This window comes from Topomyia yanbarensis, chromosome 1 (assembly GCF_030247195.1).
Source record: "Topomyia yanbarensis strain Yona2022 chromosome 1, ASM3024719v1, whole genome shotgun sequence".
In the NCBI taxonomy this organism is placed as follows: Eukaryota; Metazoa; Arthropoda; class Insecta; order Diptera; family Culicidae; genus Topomyia; species Topomyia yanbarensis.
Window position 1 is genome coordinate 216,900,091 of NC_080670.1, and position 17,455 is coordinate 216,917,545.

The following is a 17,455-nucleotide window of genomic DNA, read 5'->3' on the forward strand; positions in this document are numbered from 1 at the left end:
TTGTGGAGATTGAATTCATGATACTTTTTCTGAATACATGAAGTCTCTTTTTGTAATGCCTAAGAAGTTATGGGTCATTATATTTGGATGACCCAATAAATATTTTTTTCAAATTTCTTTTCAATTATCATTCCTACGGATTTCATATACTCTACGAAATTACTTCAAAATACACAATTTTTATCAACGCATATTTTTTATATCTTGAGTATTTTCAAAAATATTGGACATTTAAAAAAAAAAGTTTTTTTTGAAATCATCTATAACTCTTCTGGAGACTGCCCTTTCAAAAGCTTTTTTTAACTTTTGTAAATTTTACCAAAACTTGCCCAATAACTTCTAAGTAGCCAGAGATAGACCAATGATCACATCTAGAAAGATATGTATCTTGATAAGATTTTAAGGGGTCATTCACAAACAACGGTCAATAACTTCGAGTGTACTATAGAGATGTTTGGACTTCAGTAAAGATGTTCGCAAAAACAAGTTCTTTAACATTTCTGAAGACTTTATCCTATTACTATTACCTATCACTTTGAATAAAATTGTGGCAAATATCTCACTTCAAGGGGAGTTAGTCACTCTAACTATATCATCAAAATGAAAGTCTTGGATCTTCATAAAACAACCTAGAAGACACCATTGCTGTACCTTTTACCGTTTTCGTATAAAATTTTTTTGCGCGTTTTTGGCGATAAAAACCATTGTGCACTGTTGGACAGCGTCGGAGCAACGTTGGACTGGAATGATAGAATATGACCAATAATTAACCAATATCGAACCAAAGTTAGACCAACGTCGGATCAATATTGAACCAATTTTAGGGGAATGTAGGACCTTACGTCAATGTTTCACTAATGTCGGTTAATAGTTATTTGGCAACAGCTCACCAGTAGAAACTTAGTGGCGGTTTTGTTTAGTGATGGGCTGTAGTGAAAACATGAATAATTCAATATGTATACATAGTTTCTAGAGGGGTGGGCGTAGCGTAGTTGGTAAATCGATTGCCTAGTACGCAGTGCACCTGGGCTCGAATCCCAACGCACATTGGTTTATAAATTTTTCATAAGGGATTTTTCTAACCCGAAGATCTTAAGATTAAAACCACTATAATCAAAATTAAAAAAACATGCATAGTTTCTACCTATCTAAAAACACACACATACACACACACTTTTTATTCAGCATATAGAATCAATTAGTCGGACAGATAATTAAAATCGAGACTCGAAACAATCCAAAGTTGGACCAATGCTTGACCTATGTTAGGTCAATGTTGACCCTAATTTTGGACCAGTGTCGATAAAATATCGGATCACCGTTGGAGCAATGTCGGATCAAATTCTGGCCAATGTTGGACCAATGTTTGATGACTGTTGGACCAATGTCATTGGTCCAACAGTCATCAAACAACGCATGCTTGTCGGACCAACGTCGGTCCAATGTTAGGACAAACGTCGCACCGATAATTTTTGGCCGGAATTCGAAATAACGTTGGACTTCTGTTGGATCAATGTCGAACCAATGTCGGACTAGCTTCGGACCAACCCACACTCGACCACAGTTGGACCAATGTTGGATCAACATCTGATCAATGTTTGACCATTGTTTGACTAATATTGGATCAATATGGGATCAATATGAGACCAACATCGGACCAACGTTGGATCACAGTTGGAACAAAATCGGACTAATTCGGACCAATGTTGAAGCAATGTCGGATCAATACCTGACTAATGTTGGACCATTGTTTGACTAATGTCGCGCCAATATCGGACCAATCCTTTTCGGCCCAACAGAAACATTGGTCTCTTTTATCAACGTGAATTAACGGACCCTGGATCTAGCCTTCGTCAAAGACACGGGCGTGTTCGAACTGATTAAGCCTCCGACATGTGTCCTCAAGGTAGACTCTCACCATAAACTCATTGGTTTAAGATTTGATACACGATCTGACATTGGCAAAATTGTTGATACAAATAACGATGTCCTCAACATTGTCTTTACTTGATGTAATCTCTATGAAATCACAATGGCGAGCAGCGCAGTCAATTTGCGTTAATATACTGGATGAAATTGATTTAAATCTGACATTACCATGAAACCATATATGGGATTCTTCGCCGTAATGTCAGTAGAAAAGTAGTAGAAATTTTGGTCGACTACGCAACGTACTCCGAAAACTCACGTCTTAGGACCAACGACAACAAAACTATTTGTCGTCAAATCGAACTGCAACATGAAACATCCCGGAACAGTACATTCGGTGAATATCTGAATGAAGTCCAATACAGCCTTCGAAAAAAAATCCCTCGGCATCTATAAACGTTCCGGGGGTATCCCTTGATGACGTGTACAAGTTTTCTAGTTCCACCTGTTGAAAAGCATCAACAAGTCAATGCAATATTTGAGGTACTGTTATGGAACGACAGATGACTGCATCTTCCTCTACCAACGATTAATTTTTGCTAGAATTATCATTGCACGTTCAAGCGTATTTGAAACACCAACCGGTGTACCTCAAGGAAGTCAACTAGGGCCGCTTATTTTTTTTTATTTCAATTATAGAGGTTTTAACCTTAAGGTCATTCGCCTCTTCGGGTTAGAAAAATCTCTTAGGAAAAATTTCTAACCCTATGTGCGGGGTCGGGACTCGAACCCAGGTGCGCTGCGTACAAGGCAATCGATTTACCAATACGCTACGCCCACTCCCCTCGCTTATCTTTCTTTTACTCATCAACGATCTCTGCATCCGCATCAAGTCCGAAAAACTATTCTTAGCTGATGATTTCAAAATCTTTTGTTCAGTTGCCACAGAACTGCTGGACGGAATGCAAATCGACGTCGATTGATGTAGAGTGATAAGTTTTGGGCACTCGACAATTCCAAGGTATTGCGACTATACTCTTCAAGCCTGTGTCATTGAGGGGGCGACTTGGGAATGTTATTTCATAAAAAAAATCTCTACCGACCGCATGACGGCAACAACGGCGAAGGCTTGTGCAATTTTCTGAAATGAAACACTGTTGATCTCGCGGATTTTTATGTACGCTATACGTTATGTACGCTCAGTGGTTCAGAGAATTTTGAAGTATGCTGTTCAAGTGCCATAAAAGCTTTGCATGATTTATCCTAAGAAAACTGTCTCGGAATTACCTTATCCGGCTTCCGTCGTATACTAGATTTATGTAGATATGCCTACGCTGGATTCTCGCCACACTACCAAAGACGAAATAAGTACATTCCTGCATCCCGAAGGTTGGTTTAAGGTGTTGCATGTTGGTCTACTACGTATTTCGATTGAGGAGAGTAGTCTCGATTGTGGTGACAGTTATCACGACAGCGAACACGTTGTTTGGTCATGTACCATGCATGTATTGTACAAGTAAGAAAGTCAGATTGCAACGCTTTGATTTTGTAGACGTGCTAAACTGATGGCCTCCAGCCCATCGAATTAGATCCTAACTCTTCGCTTGTGAAATAGCTGAACTATTGCATTATCCCAAATCCATGGTATATGATCTGACCATCAACAGGAGATCGGGAAAGGGCCGACAAGCAAAGGCAGCTAATCCAAAGCCGAAGACACAAATCTTCGATCAACGAGGGGAACGTACCATTTGAGCCAGACGCTGCTGATTTCTGAAACCGAAGCTGGTGGCTCTTTTCTAACAGAACCCATTGAGATACGTGATGAAAACAGTTTCGAAATCCTGTGTACAGAGAGCAAAGCGGAGCGCTAGCTTTAGATGTTTCAAGACACAAGTTATACAGCGAAGCAAAATCTGAAGGCAATAGAATGCTAAAGAAATCTGTACGAGAATTTACTGGCGAAATGCGATTGGGTCGTAATGAATGCTAAAACCTACTGCAAGGCAGAGTCCTCGGATAAATTTCTGGACAACATTTTCAAACAGAACCCGAAGTACTCATCCAGAAGCGTGGCTAAAATGATCGGAATTTCGCAATCTTGTATCCAGAAAGCAACGTCGAATGAAAAGCAAATTTAGGAAGGTTCAAGCTAAAAGGTAATTTACCGCGAGTCAAAATCTGAATGCAAAGAAACACTCAAGGAGGCTCTACGAGAAATTTACTGTCGGAATACGATCACTTGTTGATGAAACATTATACAAGGTCGTTTTCGGACAATTTTCTGGAAAAAAAAATTATGCATTGTTTGGTCGGCACATTCCAATCAGTTCCCACGAAAAGTAGCTCGTCTGGCAAGCAATCTTTAGCCGCGGACTGCAAACTGACGCTTTCATAATTTCTAGAACCGCGAACCAGCTAATTTATCAAACGCGTAGATTTGGTTTTGCTGACGATTGGAAGTCCCAATTTTGACAAAGGACAGAAATTTCAAACGCTATCGAAAATCAACGTTAATTTTGAACGTCTCCTGACAAACTGGCCATCTAGAATATAGTGTTATCAGGAAAGAGACTCTTTTAACCCCCAAAATCGACCTTTTTTCCAATTGCTTCTTCAACCCGACCTCCGTCCTGTAAGTTTTTCCCCCTGAACCTTTCCTTCACTCACTCGCGCGAATCCATTGCTTTTCTCGTGTAATTGACTTATTGAGTTCATATTATGTGGTAATGCTTGCTGCCTAGTGCCTAAATTTATGTACGCTTTGTATGATGATTGTGTGAACGGTGTTTGGCAGGGTTTTGCGCCAGAAGCCGGAAACTAAAAACCCACCATATCTCAATAATAAGGTAAAAGAGCAACTTCGCTAACATGGCGGCTGGGACAGGGCGAACTATTTAAACCTAAACCGTACGGTTGTTTTTATAGTTTTTTTGTTGTTGCTTATTTTGGATTTTCATTTCAGTCTGCACGAATTCTAGCGGGCTACCTGGATTCATTCGCGCGTTCTCTCGAAACCGGTACAGTCGAACCGAATTCTAACTTTCTGCTGCTAAATCAAGGCGAAAACATATGCGCTTTTGTTGGCTTTGTGTGTATCTTCTCTGTGTCTGTGTGCTTGTGTTGTTGTTTTTTTTTTTGGTAAATTGCGTCAGAATTTTCGCAGACCGCCGAATTGATTTGTTTATTTTCTACTAACTCACTCATCTACACGCGGTTTCGACTTTTGGTTTTCGAATGCTTATTTGTTTTGGGTATTATCCTCTTATCAAGTTTTGATATGCAATAAATAGTCTTAACTCTTACATCCTCTGCGATTTGGTTTTGCTTTTCTCGTACGAAACTAGAAACAAAACGATACTTGATTTGCGGAGAAAATAGAAGGCATCAAAAAACGAAAGAACTCGAAAGCTAAGAGCGCTGTTTAATGCAATGAACCAATGGCTTATTAATTTATTTTTCTCGCGGTTAAAATGGTATGAGATTGTTTGGTAAAGTCTTTGGGAAATTTAAAGCTTGTTTAGTGCTGAACAATTGTTGTATTTTTGTTCCTCTTATGATATCGTCTTCTGCTACAACTACCACTACTTTCTTTCTCCTCCGTCGAATGATATATTTTTTTTTACTCGATTTGGAATCCAACTGTGACCTATGCAAAATGTACCGATGATATTTGAACATGTCCTTCAAGCTTCGATTTGGGAACTAGAAGAAACGAGCTGAAACGGGCTTTTCATGCTGAATCAGAATTGGGGTTTCAAAAGGTGTTACGTTATTGTGTGATTTTTTTTCGCTTCGTTTTACAATTTATCTATAAAAAAATTTCTCTCCCTCGGGGAATTGGAAAATGAAAAAAAATCTTATTTTTGTTTACCCTTTTGAACTTTAACTACAAAAAACATTGTTATTACTAACATTAGTCAATTTCCCTATTTTTTCTTAGATAATATCTATACTTTTTGCATTAAATTTAAACAGCATCTCAGTAGTTTCTTGATTAGTTAGTATTATTTTTTTTTTATTTTGAGAAGAAAAAGGAATTTTTCACTTGTCACGAAGCAAATCAACTATAGGGAAATAAAGTAATCTCTGTCTGTTTTTTTTTCCTCGATTTGTTCATGGTGTGATTCGTTTAGGTTTTGTTTCACTAACTAACGCGCGGGCTTTGCAGACTTGCTTGCGATCTTTTGTTGCTAAGTTTATATTTTTTTTCATTAATTTCACGACTTTGTCAGTGAAGGGCAGTTTGTGATCTCTACTAGCTTGCTTGTTTAAATTTACCTTCCCCTATACAACGACGGTGTAGAAATAAGTTCAATACTGCATTGTTTTCTGATTTTATCATTCGCTACCGGCCCCTTTTTAATTTATTTGTCGTCCAGGCTCTAGAGAGTAATTTTGTTTTGTTTTCTGTAATTTGTTAATGTGGAAAAATAATCGTTTCCTTACGAGGGGGCTCCTATTCTATTGCAGTGTCCTAGAGACGGTTCATTACGATTTACTTTTTTTCATCATAAACAAGCGAGCGTATACAGTATAATTATCTTTAGGTTTTTTTGTTTAGTTCTTCTGGACCATACTCGGAAACGTGATTTTGTTGCCCATGTTGACTTTGTAATGAACAAAACCGTCTACGATTATTTACTATTTTTGTTGCTTTCGGGTTAGCGAGATCTGCGATATAACTCTATTCGCCGCACAATAGGTTTTTTTTCAGTTATCAAGTTTAGTTTGGAACTAATTCCAGCTACTTCTGCTAGTGAGTGAATGTGAATTTGCATTTGTTTGATCAGGGATGACATGAACCGTCGGTGAATTGTACAGTTCGAGAGTAATAAACAAAGCTATTTTCTTTTCTAGTTTCCTCATCCAGGGCAGCCATGGATTTGCGAGAGTCAGGGCTGCACACATTGGTTGCTATGGTTGCGCAGTTCCTTCAGCTGTCAGTTGGTAGGTTGCGAGTAGTTACACAGCAGCAGCGGTTCGGTTGTTGACTTTAAGCACTGGTAGTTTCATTTTTTGTTGCCTACTATTTTTCGATGTTTTACGACGCGTGGTTGTTTTTTGTTTTCTTTAATATTACTAAAAGTTTTGTTTTTAGTCGGTAGTGGCCGGTGGCGTAAGATGCTCTAAACTGCTTTCGGTGATACTGGCAGCCAACGTATCAGATCAGCCGGCCAAAACATAGCACGAAGAGTCCGTTTCACTGTGGATTAGAGCGGGGAGAGAAAGAAAGAAAAAAATGGGAATTTGGTGAGATTTGATTGGCAGAAGTGCTTTGTTCCGAACAGTTAGGAGGATTGAGTTTGTAGTTCAGTGTTTTTTTTTTAATTTTTAAGGTAAGTTTGGAGTGGCTGCGGTGAGTTCTTTCGTGGGTTGATCACACCAGTTCCACAATTATTCCTGAATTTTGCTTTAACGAGTAATTATTAAGAGAGCGCAATGACATTTTCCTTTAAATTCATTTTTGTAAGAAGTGTAGACAATTATAAAAAGGATCCTGTAGTTTTGTTTATACGTGAATTATTAATCTATATATTGGGAAATCATGGGGACTCAAACCCACATTTGAAGGTTATTTTCTCATTGGAACTGATGTTTACAAATACTGTACAGAACGATGGAATCCAACAACACACTGCAGTCACTCCAAACAACCATCATATCCGAATAGAGCTAGTCAAATGGTAAATGGTCAAACTCTGACAGTCGGTCTCTGTTCGTAGTGTCATGACATTTTCGGTCGTTTTTTCAGCTGCTACTGTCCACTTGCTCGACTCGTCGCCTATCGACAAACAGCCCAGAGCGTCTAGCGCTCCCCCCTTAGTTACCATTATTCTCGCGCGACTAACGCCTACTGCACATTTAGTGGCAAAAGGATCGTTCATTGTTCGTTTCAAGATGGAAAATATAGAGGTTAGTATATTTAGTTTCTCGTCAGATAGCGCAAAGGGGTTTCTTTCAGCGATAACATCACAGAACTGGGAGCATCGCAATACTCGCGCTCTAGCGGCTAATAGTGGAAGCATGTTTGACGCAATAGTAAGCGATTCGATTCAATCGAACTAAAGGGAAATGAAACTAAAAAATATTAATTTGGTGTTTTTGTATTCGCAAGACGTGCGTGCAACCATAGCAACAACAGTCAATACGGAGTAAGCGCCCTTTTGTTTGGTTATTTCCTGCAACTTTGGTTTGTGTTAGGGAAACATCCTAAGCGCTACGAGGGATTTGGAAACACTGGGGAAGGGTGGGGTTGCATCTGCATTGATTGCAAATTATTTCAAGCTATATAAACACAAAAATTCAACCAAAATGTGCGTTGCAACGTTTCAAGTAGCTCACTAAACGAATATGGTTCGAATATCGATTTTTTCGTTACTTGCAATGCCGTAACTAAAAGGTTGTTTAGATTTTGTCAGGCATGGAATAGTTTTTGTAGTTCTTTTTCGAAAGTTCGAGCTATTAGTTACGGGTCAGGTACTTAAAATTTCGTTGGGTAATGCGCTGTGTACTGTACTGTGGTGGGGTGAAGCGTTTATCTTAGATTGTACTCTGTGTGTTGTGGGGTGCTTTGAAATGAAGGAGCAATGCAGTACATACTGGTTTGAACGCTGGCGACCGAGATTGTGGTTGTGTGATTTTCTTGGAATTAACTGTAACTGAGTTAACGACTACTACGATCCTATATTTACGAGTCCATTGCCATAGTGACAGATCAGTAAACGCGTTCGCCAGTCGTAATTTTGGTTTTGAAAATTATATTCACCATTTTACAACCTCTGACCACCGAGCGTCGCCACCGTGTGTGTGTGGGTGTTTGTGAACAACTATCATTCAGGAAATCAAAAGGATAAACTAGCAGAAATAATCATACCCAGTAGTCAGACATCGGTTTCGATACTAACGGCTAATGCGCTATTGTGGCGTTGCTGGAGGTTATTATTCGTTCCACCATTGCCGCCTCCCGCGACATAACCGGGGAGGCCAGCATCGCCACCACCTCCACCGCCGACACCGCCACCGCTCGACGGTTGCTTACAGCAGTTTTGTTGCTGCTGCAATTGTTGTTTATCGGTCAGATGCGCTCCTAAAAATGGAACCATACGATTTTGTTCACCTAGTAGGCCCGGCGTTGATTCGACTCCGTCCTCCAGGTCCATCATATCGGACGACGATTCGGACAACGAGTTGTTTTTCTTTAGATGTTGACCTGCAGGTATAGAGGGCGTTTTTAGTAAAATGTTGTTTGAAATGTTCTTCTAACAAGTTATACACGAAAAATAAACTGATGAAGAATTGTTTTTCAAAATAACAAAGTAAAATAAAATATATCGATGTAATGGACATTTTTATTTAAATATTAAAAAATGTCCATTGCATCGATATATGATCTTTTTAAACATGTTATTGTAAGGTGTAAAATATGAATTTGTAAGAATTTGTACAATGGATTTCTCCTTAGCGGAGAAAAATTTGAGAAAAACACGCCTAGCCTCAATCCGGCGCTAGCTTAGTCCTGGTACTAAGTTTGTGTCTGACTCTGATGAGACGCAGTCAAAATGCAAATTCCATAACTAATTTTAAAAATGTGTACGTCCATTTCATCATGACTAGCTTATAACAAAACATAATAAATGCATAATTTGACTACTGTACTAATTTTATTAATTCTATCTGTTTTAAAAAAACATGTTTCAAATCATGAAATGTTTTTCTTTCATATATTTTCTTGTTTGAAATCGCCCCCTCTTTGAAAAGTTTACACGCTTTGTATGGCTCGATAAATACTCGTACAGCCATGTAATCAACTAATTTAGAAACTCAGAAAAGTGAAATTAGCTTAAGGTATCTAAGCAAACTGCTTTGTTTGTAATGAATCGCGAAAAATTAGCATGTTAGTCATTTTATTGACAAAACAGTGCTGGAAGAATGTAACCAATTAAAATGACAATTGAAGTTTTTTTCTCTTGGAAACGCTTTGCTGATCCCGTTCAATGGCGATTTCCTTTTTTAATGATCAAAAGGAGGTCGAATCGATTCCCAAGATTCAGGTTGGCCCTGTTGGAAATATTCGAGTTAAATGACACCAAGCGCTCCGGTCTCTTTATGGCCATTTGATGTAAAGAATTAGTTTTGGTCCGAAAGAAGGACCAAAACTAAGCTTTTAAAACTATTATAACTTAGTCTATAAAACAATTACACATTTCTGATGGAGAACTTCTCAGCTGTGACTGAAATTTCAAAGATCCACTCGGGCAAAATCAGAGTCGTGTAAGCCAGCGCAAAGTCAGCAAATGAAATTGTTTCTCCCGAGCGTTTTACGAAGGAATATCCTGTCTATCTACCAACCCATAAAGTAGAAATAGTTGGCGTGGTCAACGACAGTTGTTTTAATGGTATCTTACTTCAGCCGGTGAAATGCTGCAAGCGCTTGCATTCAGTTTTAATCACGACAATAACTGAACCACAGTACGACATGTAGGGTAATTAGCCTATTTTTGCCATGTTTCTATGATCACCCTACCCATTTGAAGCAGTTGGTTAGAGCAGTGTCTGTCATCTTTGTTCGACACATTGGACCAAATGGTAGGGCGACAATTGGGGCAATCGATTCGAGTTTTCATTGCACGGTTTTGAGCACGAGCATACCATCGATTTCAGTGCATTTGTGTGATGGTGGGCCCAGTAATTAAGGAATTAGTGAGGTACCCTTCCTAATAGGGAAAGACACTTTACCCTATTAATTAAGATGACAGACCACGCCTCATGGATTTTATTTCGATTATAGAGGTTTTCCCCTAAAGTCATTCGCTTTTTGGGTTAGAAAAATTTCCTATGATAGATTTCTAACCTTATGTGCGGAGTCGGGACTCGAACCCAGGTGCGCTGCGTACAAGGCAATCGATTCACCAACTATGCTACGCCCACCAATTCAAGAATATTTCTCCACTATTTTATTTCGTGGTTTTTCAGATCCAATTGTTTTTTTTTACGATCTGTCAAAAGTTTTTATTAGAATTAAGAACCGGAAATTGAGCTAGTAACTTCGTTACGTAGATGTTATGGTCAGCTAATTATTTTTTAACCGCGCGAGCGGTATTCTTCGGCTAATTATCTTCCATAAACTGACACTCGGCATATATAAATATACTTCTTCAAAATGACTATCAAACATTAGGTACTTTTTGCACAATTACATAAGATGATCCCCTTAAACTGCAAAAAATTGGGATGTAACTAAATTGTGATCAAATCACGAATGACCATCCAAAACCCATCTGTCACCATCGGACAACGCTAGAAAACTCGGTAAACTTTACCGAGAACACAGCTAAATTACCATGATCTTGAGATACAGAAATAAAAAAAAGGCTCACAAGCGCCACCTAATGGGTGAAATTCAATTTTTTGGTATATACAACCAGCCACCATGTATTGAAAGCTTGCACGCTCACTAGCGCCACACTGTGAGAGTATCTCAAACTATCCGTCACCGTCGTATAGTCCTTAACATTTAGAACAACTTTGCTGAAGACATTATCCCTCTAAATTGTCATATTATTGAGCAACAGATATTAAAATTTTTAATATATTCAAATGTATGGTCACTAGCGCCCCCGAGAGAGTGAAATAAAATTTAATATATGTATCATCAATCATGAAACGGTCATCAAAAACTTTACAGAACACATTATTTCCCCGAATTACCAAACTGTTATGATCGAACTTAATCTATCATGTACTAGACATTGTATTCGCCCTAGCGCCGCCTGGTGGATGAATTCTGAAATAGTCTATTAACCATCGGGCAGCGCTTGACTTGCTGCTGAGCCTTGCCAAAGACACCACTCATCCAAATTATCAGGATCTCGCGATACGTAAGATAAAAAATCTTGCGCCGCCTGGTAGGTCTTCTCCAATTCAATTTGTCCGTAATCCAGTGGCCCTTGATCTCTTCAAGAACATTGTCGTAAATATCATCTTCTTAAATTTTTAGGCTACTGAAATATATTACGATCTATCATGTGGTCAAAGCTGGTATCCTCACTAGTGCCGTGAAGTGGTAATATTCCAAACTAATCTATCATCATCGGGTTGTCCATGACCCTCGAATAACTTTGCTGAAAACATCACCCTTCTAAATGAACGTGATTTTGAAATACAGAAATTAAAAAGAATTGATGCTCACCAGCGCCACCAAGCGGATGAAATCCAATTTAATCGATACATCATCAAACAGCTAATGTCAGAAACTTTACAAAAAAATATAAATTTTGCAAATCATTAAATTTTTGAAATAGAACCCAACCTAACATGTATGAAAAATTGTATTCTTCCTAGCGTCGTGTATAGCGCTTTGAAATGATCTAAATCGCCGTCGTGCAGCACTCGACCTGCTGATGAATATTGCTGAAGACACCACACATTTAAATTATCATGATGTTAAGATACAGAATATTACATGTTCACTAACGCCTACTGGTGGGTCTATTCCAATTAGATCTGTCAGTAATCGCGTAGCCTTTGATCTCCTCAAGAACTTTGCCGAAAACATCTTTTTTCGAAGTTATAAAAATTTTGAAATATCATAATCTAAAATGTAGTGAGTGTATTCCAAACTAATCACCATCTGGTTGTCCTTGACTTCTTCAGCAATTTTACTGAAGAAAGTACCCCTCTAAATAGTAACGACGTTGAGATAAAGAATGATATAAACATTTGTTGAATATTTGCATTCGCACTAGCGCCGGCTGGTGGAACAAGTCCGAGTTATTATTTCCACCATCTAGAACCTACAGACTTCCAGGACAAATTTTCCCTAAATAGCATATTTCAAAATAATCAGAGTCTAGATATATTTCATGTTAAACCCATTCAATGATAGTCGTATTTGTGACACAGTTTTGGCCTAATTGGATATCCAATTACTCTAGTCCCTCGGCATGATACTGTACCTTGACGTGGTCCGGGGGCTTTTCCACTAAAGCAGTATTGCAGTGATTATATCACATAGAAGCTTTGAGTACGACTACTTTCTTTATAGTTAAGCTACATTGTGATCAAATTAAGTATTTAACTTGGCGACCTTTATTACCCACTTAGCCATGGTCGAAATAATGTACGAAGTTGGTTTAAGGGTCAAGTTCTCTCTAGAGGTGTCCTGGCCTTGACAATGAGCTCTAGTTTGAGACTCTTTTAATCTTGAAGTATCCCATGCCAAGACTTTCTAGGATGACATTATACCAGATGATCTTTGACAGCTCTTTGTAATCATAAACGCATACCCACGCTCGTGCCCTCCCAAACATGAAAACGTCCCAGTGATAAAATGAACCGTCTAGTGCTAATAAATGTACAAACGCAATCTCAAACGTGTACCTACAAATGCTCGTGTTTGCCCGATCATCTCACGTCCTGAAGTCTCTTCTCTTAGTTCTAGAACCAATCATAAATAACACTGGTATTAACTAGACAACCCGTGAACATACAAACGCTTGAACCGTTCGCGATCGCACATCTATACTCACGATCTCGCAAACTTGATAATATCACTGTGCTAAAGTAAACTTTACAGCACTTACAAATTAGCATCACATAATCACAAAATACAATTTTTCGATATCAAAACTTATAGAGAAAAATATTATTTTTATTTCTGAACAGCCAACAGTAATACTGCTCAATTCACCTTTTCGTCACATTCTGCAGCACAATTATTCGTCAAGCATGTGCCAATTTCTTAACCCTACCACAACCCACACCATGATCCTCTCCATGCCGTTTTTATGGTCTGCATAAAGCATTCAGCTATTACCCCTCCTATCATCGTTTGGCGAAAAAGCATGGCACCAAGTGTTGAAACGAACGAAATATTCGACCATTCATAAGCTATGGGATTCCTATTCTACCCTGGGCCTTTTTTTAAACACAGGACTTTTGACTCTCTTTTGTGACCACAAATGACTGTAAATTTTGGGGGCGATTGGTTGCTGCTCGATTTTGCGCATTATGTTTAAAGTTTGTATGGAAGTTAGAATGGGAAAAACTAATGTTGCATCGTTGAACGTTGAAAAAACAGAATGCAATTTTAAATTGAAACACTTATACTATGAAAAGTTTGACCAAAATGTAGCTAACAACTCTGCTGAACAGGATAAAACTTTACCAAAATGCTTCTTGAGTTTTGGTGTCAATTTTAATTTGACTCCAAATATTTATTTTTCATATTTTAATAAGAACATTTTTTAAATGCATTTTTTTTTTTAGAAGAGTGCATTTAATTCACTAATATTCATTTCCCAATAGATTTTTAAAATCAACGCTTTTCCGTTTTTTTTAAATGGGTGCAAAACGCATACACTTTTTTTTAAATTAGAATCAAAATTGCATGATCACATGTGAAGTAACTAAATCTGCCATACACAAAAAAACGTTAGAAGTTACATGAAATGGAGGTACTTGGACATGATTTTTAATATTTTGAACTCATTCTGGCTTAAACGAACTTTAACTAGTCCAAATTTAAACAAAAAAGAAAATCAAATTTGATTTTACTAAAAAGATTTTTCCAACTTGAAAAAGAGGCACATGATTTTCAGGTTAAAACCTTACAATCACAAATTTTAAAAAATAATAAAAAAACGAAATCAAGTTTTAAGCTAAAAATTCCGCTGCACCATCTTTCCGTGCATACGACAGTTGGTGTCCACGGAAAGGCTGCAACTTCATAAAATTCATTTAAAAAAATTAATTTAAAAAATTCTCCTCCACTTACCCAAAGTGCCGGGAAGATACGGACAGCTGGTGACGTGGTTGAAGTTCTGACTCTGCATCTCCTCCTGATCCGTCTCGCGATGGTAGAAGTAGTTGAAGTTGCTGACGATGACCGGCACCGGCAGGGCAATCGTGAGCACACCGGCAATCGCACAGAGCGATCCGACGATTTTGCCCCACACGCCGACCGGTCTGTTGTGTATGTTGTTAATGGGGGGGGCAAAAATATCGAGCAGGGCCACAGCGTGGAGGGGCGAAGGAGCAACGATGAGTTTGTAAATGAAAGAAAAAAAATGTTAGAATTGTGAACTCTTCATTCGCGGTCGGTTTGACGAAGTCGTGGGAGGAAATGGGTTCTTTTAATGCCTTTGATTGTTTCATTCAAAAACTGTGTGATGATACGTGTACTTGGAAGGTTGAGAGAGAGAGGGGGTGAATCGTAAATGGTCCGGTTGAGAGCTATGGTATGTGTAATGACTTAAAGTGCCATGAGTGACGAATTTAACAGATGGATGACACATTACATGCATTTTAAGAGGAATTCATGCCGTTTGTCGACTACAGAGCTAAATTGCAGAATAACTTGGCAAGGATAAGGCGAAAGCGAGTAAAATTTGCATATATTCAGGCAAGCAGGTATTATAGTAGGCGATGAAGCACGACGAGTAAACATTGATTATCACTTAAAATCAACACGCTGCATACAAACTTGTAAGAAAATAGGGTTGAAGGAACGAAAGAAAAATAGAACTGCCGAAACGAACTTTGCAGAAAAAAATACCAAACAGAAAGAAAAAATCCAATATGTAAAAATTAAAATGTGGCGTCATTCTCACTTTGGACAACTTTTTTGTTTGCAATTGTTAAAGAAACTTGTTTTTTTTTTTCCTGTGGAAATCTCAACATCCGATTAGAAAAGTTGTCTTGTTAGAGATGATTAGAAAACATATTCAGGTAGGTGGGTGGGTGTTTGTCGAAATGCTTCTTAGACAATACTTTCAAAATGGTGAATTTTGGCTGTAATTTTGATTGCAAGCTGTCTGCCAATTGCTTTTGATGAAATTGAATTTGAATCCAATTGGATGGAGGAAAGTTGTTGAGCATACAATTTGCATGCAGCTGCTACTGGAACTGCCCCAATTGAATGGATGTTTTTCAATCGAGATCGCTGTTCTCAGCATACTAAAAATTGAAGCAGTGCGGCGTTCTCTACCCTGGATGCGAGGTACGTGGAGGAACATATGTCATTCGGTGTTGTCCAGATGGCCTACTTCGATGAACAGTGATGGGACGAGATGAGCTGCCCGCTTTTTTTTTTTCCATGGGCGGAGAGACGACACGGAAATAGGACAACTGGGCAATTTTGGCGGGCTACTTTGATCGACTCGACTAAAACACTACTGATGATGATCTTCTACCACAGATTATTTGGAACAGGTTTGTAAAGACAATCATGTAAGTAACGTGGCGAAGGGACTGGGTGGAGGTTGTGGTGGGACGGGATGAAAAAAGTGTCACATGAACCGGCTTGCTATGATCGACATCGTGGTGCTCCGCTGCGATTTTTCTTGCACACACATATGCAAGAGCGGCAAAAATAAATCGAATCGCGAGTTATCGGAATGAAAAAATATGAGCAAATATTGATAATGGATGTAAAATGTATAGAGAACAAGAGGCAGGCGAGAGCTGTACGGTATAAATATATGTTTTGATTGCATATGTAAATAGAAAGGCGAAATAAGGTGGTGTGTAGATGGCGCTAGCTAGCATAAGATGCGGTAAAGTGAGGCGAAATTATGAAACGATGTTTTTTTTTCGTGTGGTACTTGGAACAATAAAAAGTGATAGAAAGTTTGACAGAGAGTTTGATTGAGCGAAACGTACGTCATGTCACCATATCCGACAGTAGTCATGGTAACCACAGCCCACCAAAATGCATCTGGTATGGACTTGAAGAATGAATTTTCGCTTCCCGCTTCCGCAAAATAAACAGCCGATGAAAAGAGCACAACGCCTAAAAAGCACCGGAGAAAGAGAAAGCGACCGTTACTCAAAAAATAATCTAAACTCGCTAGGTTTTTCTTCATTTTTTTAACAACATTCCTAACTCGAGCTTTCGCGCGTTAGATTCCGAGATTTTTGCGCATTATTTCCGCAAAACAGTACCCACAGTTAGGAAGCATATCTCTTTTAATACATTCTATTACTGTTCCAAAATTTGGACACAAAACTCGAGTGCCCAGAGTTTTTAACACTGCCCAAATATAATCTTTTCTCGGCGTCAACCCGCCTAATCTAATACCCTTAGTTACCCCACTGGAGAAATCTAGTGAAATTAAAATCATAGGTGAAACGAAACGAAACTATTTGGAAAATATAATCTAGAGTAAAAATAAAAATAAATGAAACGAAATATAGTCGATGAAACCATAACACACACTTAATCATATCGAACAACATCAAGTTTCGGTTTGTTTGTTTGTGGGAAGTCAAACACTGGAGGAGTAGATTGGAAGAAAAAATACATCGACAAAACTTTTTTTTTGTATGCACGAACGACCATCTACAGTTTTGTTTGGTTTGAAAATATGGCGCAGAGAGCGCTTGGTTTGAATTGAAAAACTTCCATTCATTGTTTGTTTACATTACATCGTTATCGTTTAGAGAAAATATAGGTAGTATAGGCCTCTCGACTTGGCCCGTTTCTATTCGGTTTTAGCACAATCGTCGTGTAAGCAGAAGAGATGTAGAGAACAGATGAAGAGCAGAACTTGACCGTAACGAAAATAAAATAGAAACTAATTCA

At 38.4% G+C, this 17,455-nt stretch overlaps 1 protein-coding gene across 8 annotated transcripts in view; it reads right to left on the bottom strand.

Moving 5' to 3' along the window:
* Positions 1–6,194: 6,194 nt before the first annotated feature.
* The window catches only part of LOC131692995 (potassium voltage-gated channel protein Shaker), a 234,920-nt gene continuing 223,659 nt past the window's right edge, over positions 6,195–17,455 (bottom strand). For 6 of the 8 annotated variants that reach the window (XM_058980448.1, XM_058980457.1, XM_058980432.1 and 3 more), the window contains exons 10-13: positions 16,534–16,663; positions 14,648–14,838; positions 8,747–9,082; positions 6,195–7,075 (exon numbers count right to left, since the gene is read on the bottom strand). In XM_058980448.1, coding sequence (XP_058836431.1) covers positions 8,754–9,082; positions 14,648–14,838; positions 16,534–16,663 — 650 coding nt within the window. In that variant the 3' untranslated portion in view covers positions 6,195–7,075; positions 8,747–8,753. The remainder of the gene's footprint in view (positions 7,076–8,746; positions 9,083–14,647; positions 14,839–16,533; positions 16,664–17,455) is intronic. The other 2 variants (XM_058980486.1, XM_058980439.1) reach the window with 2 other exon arrangements.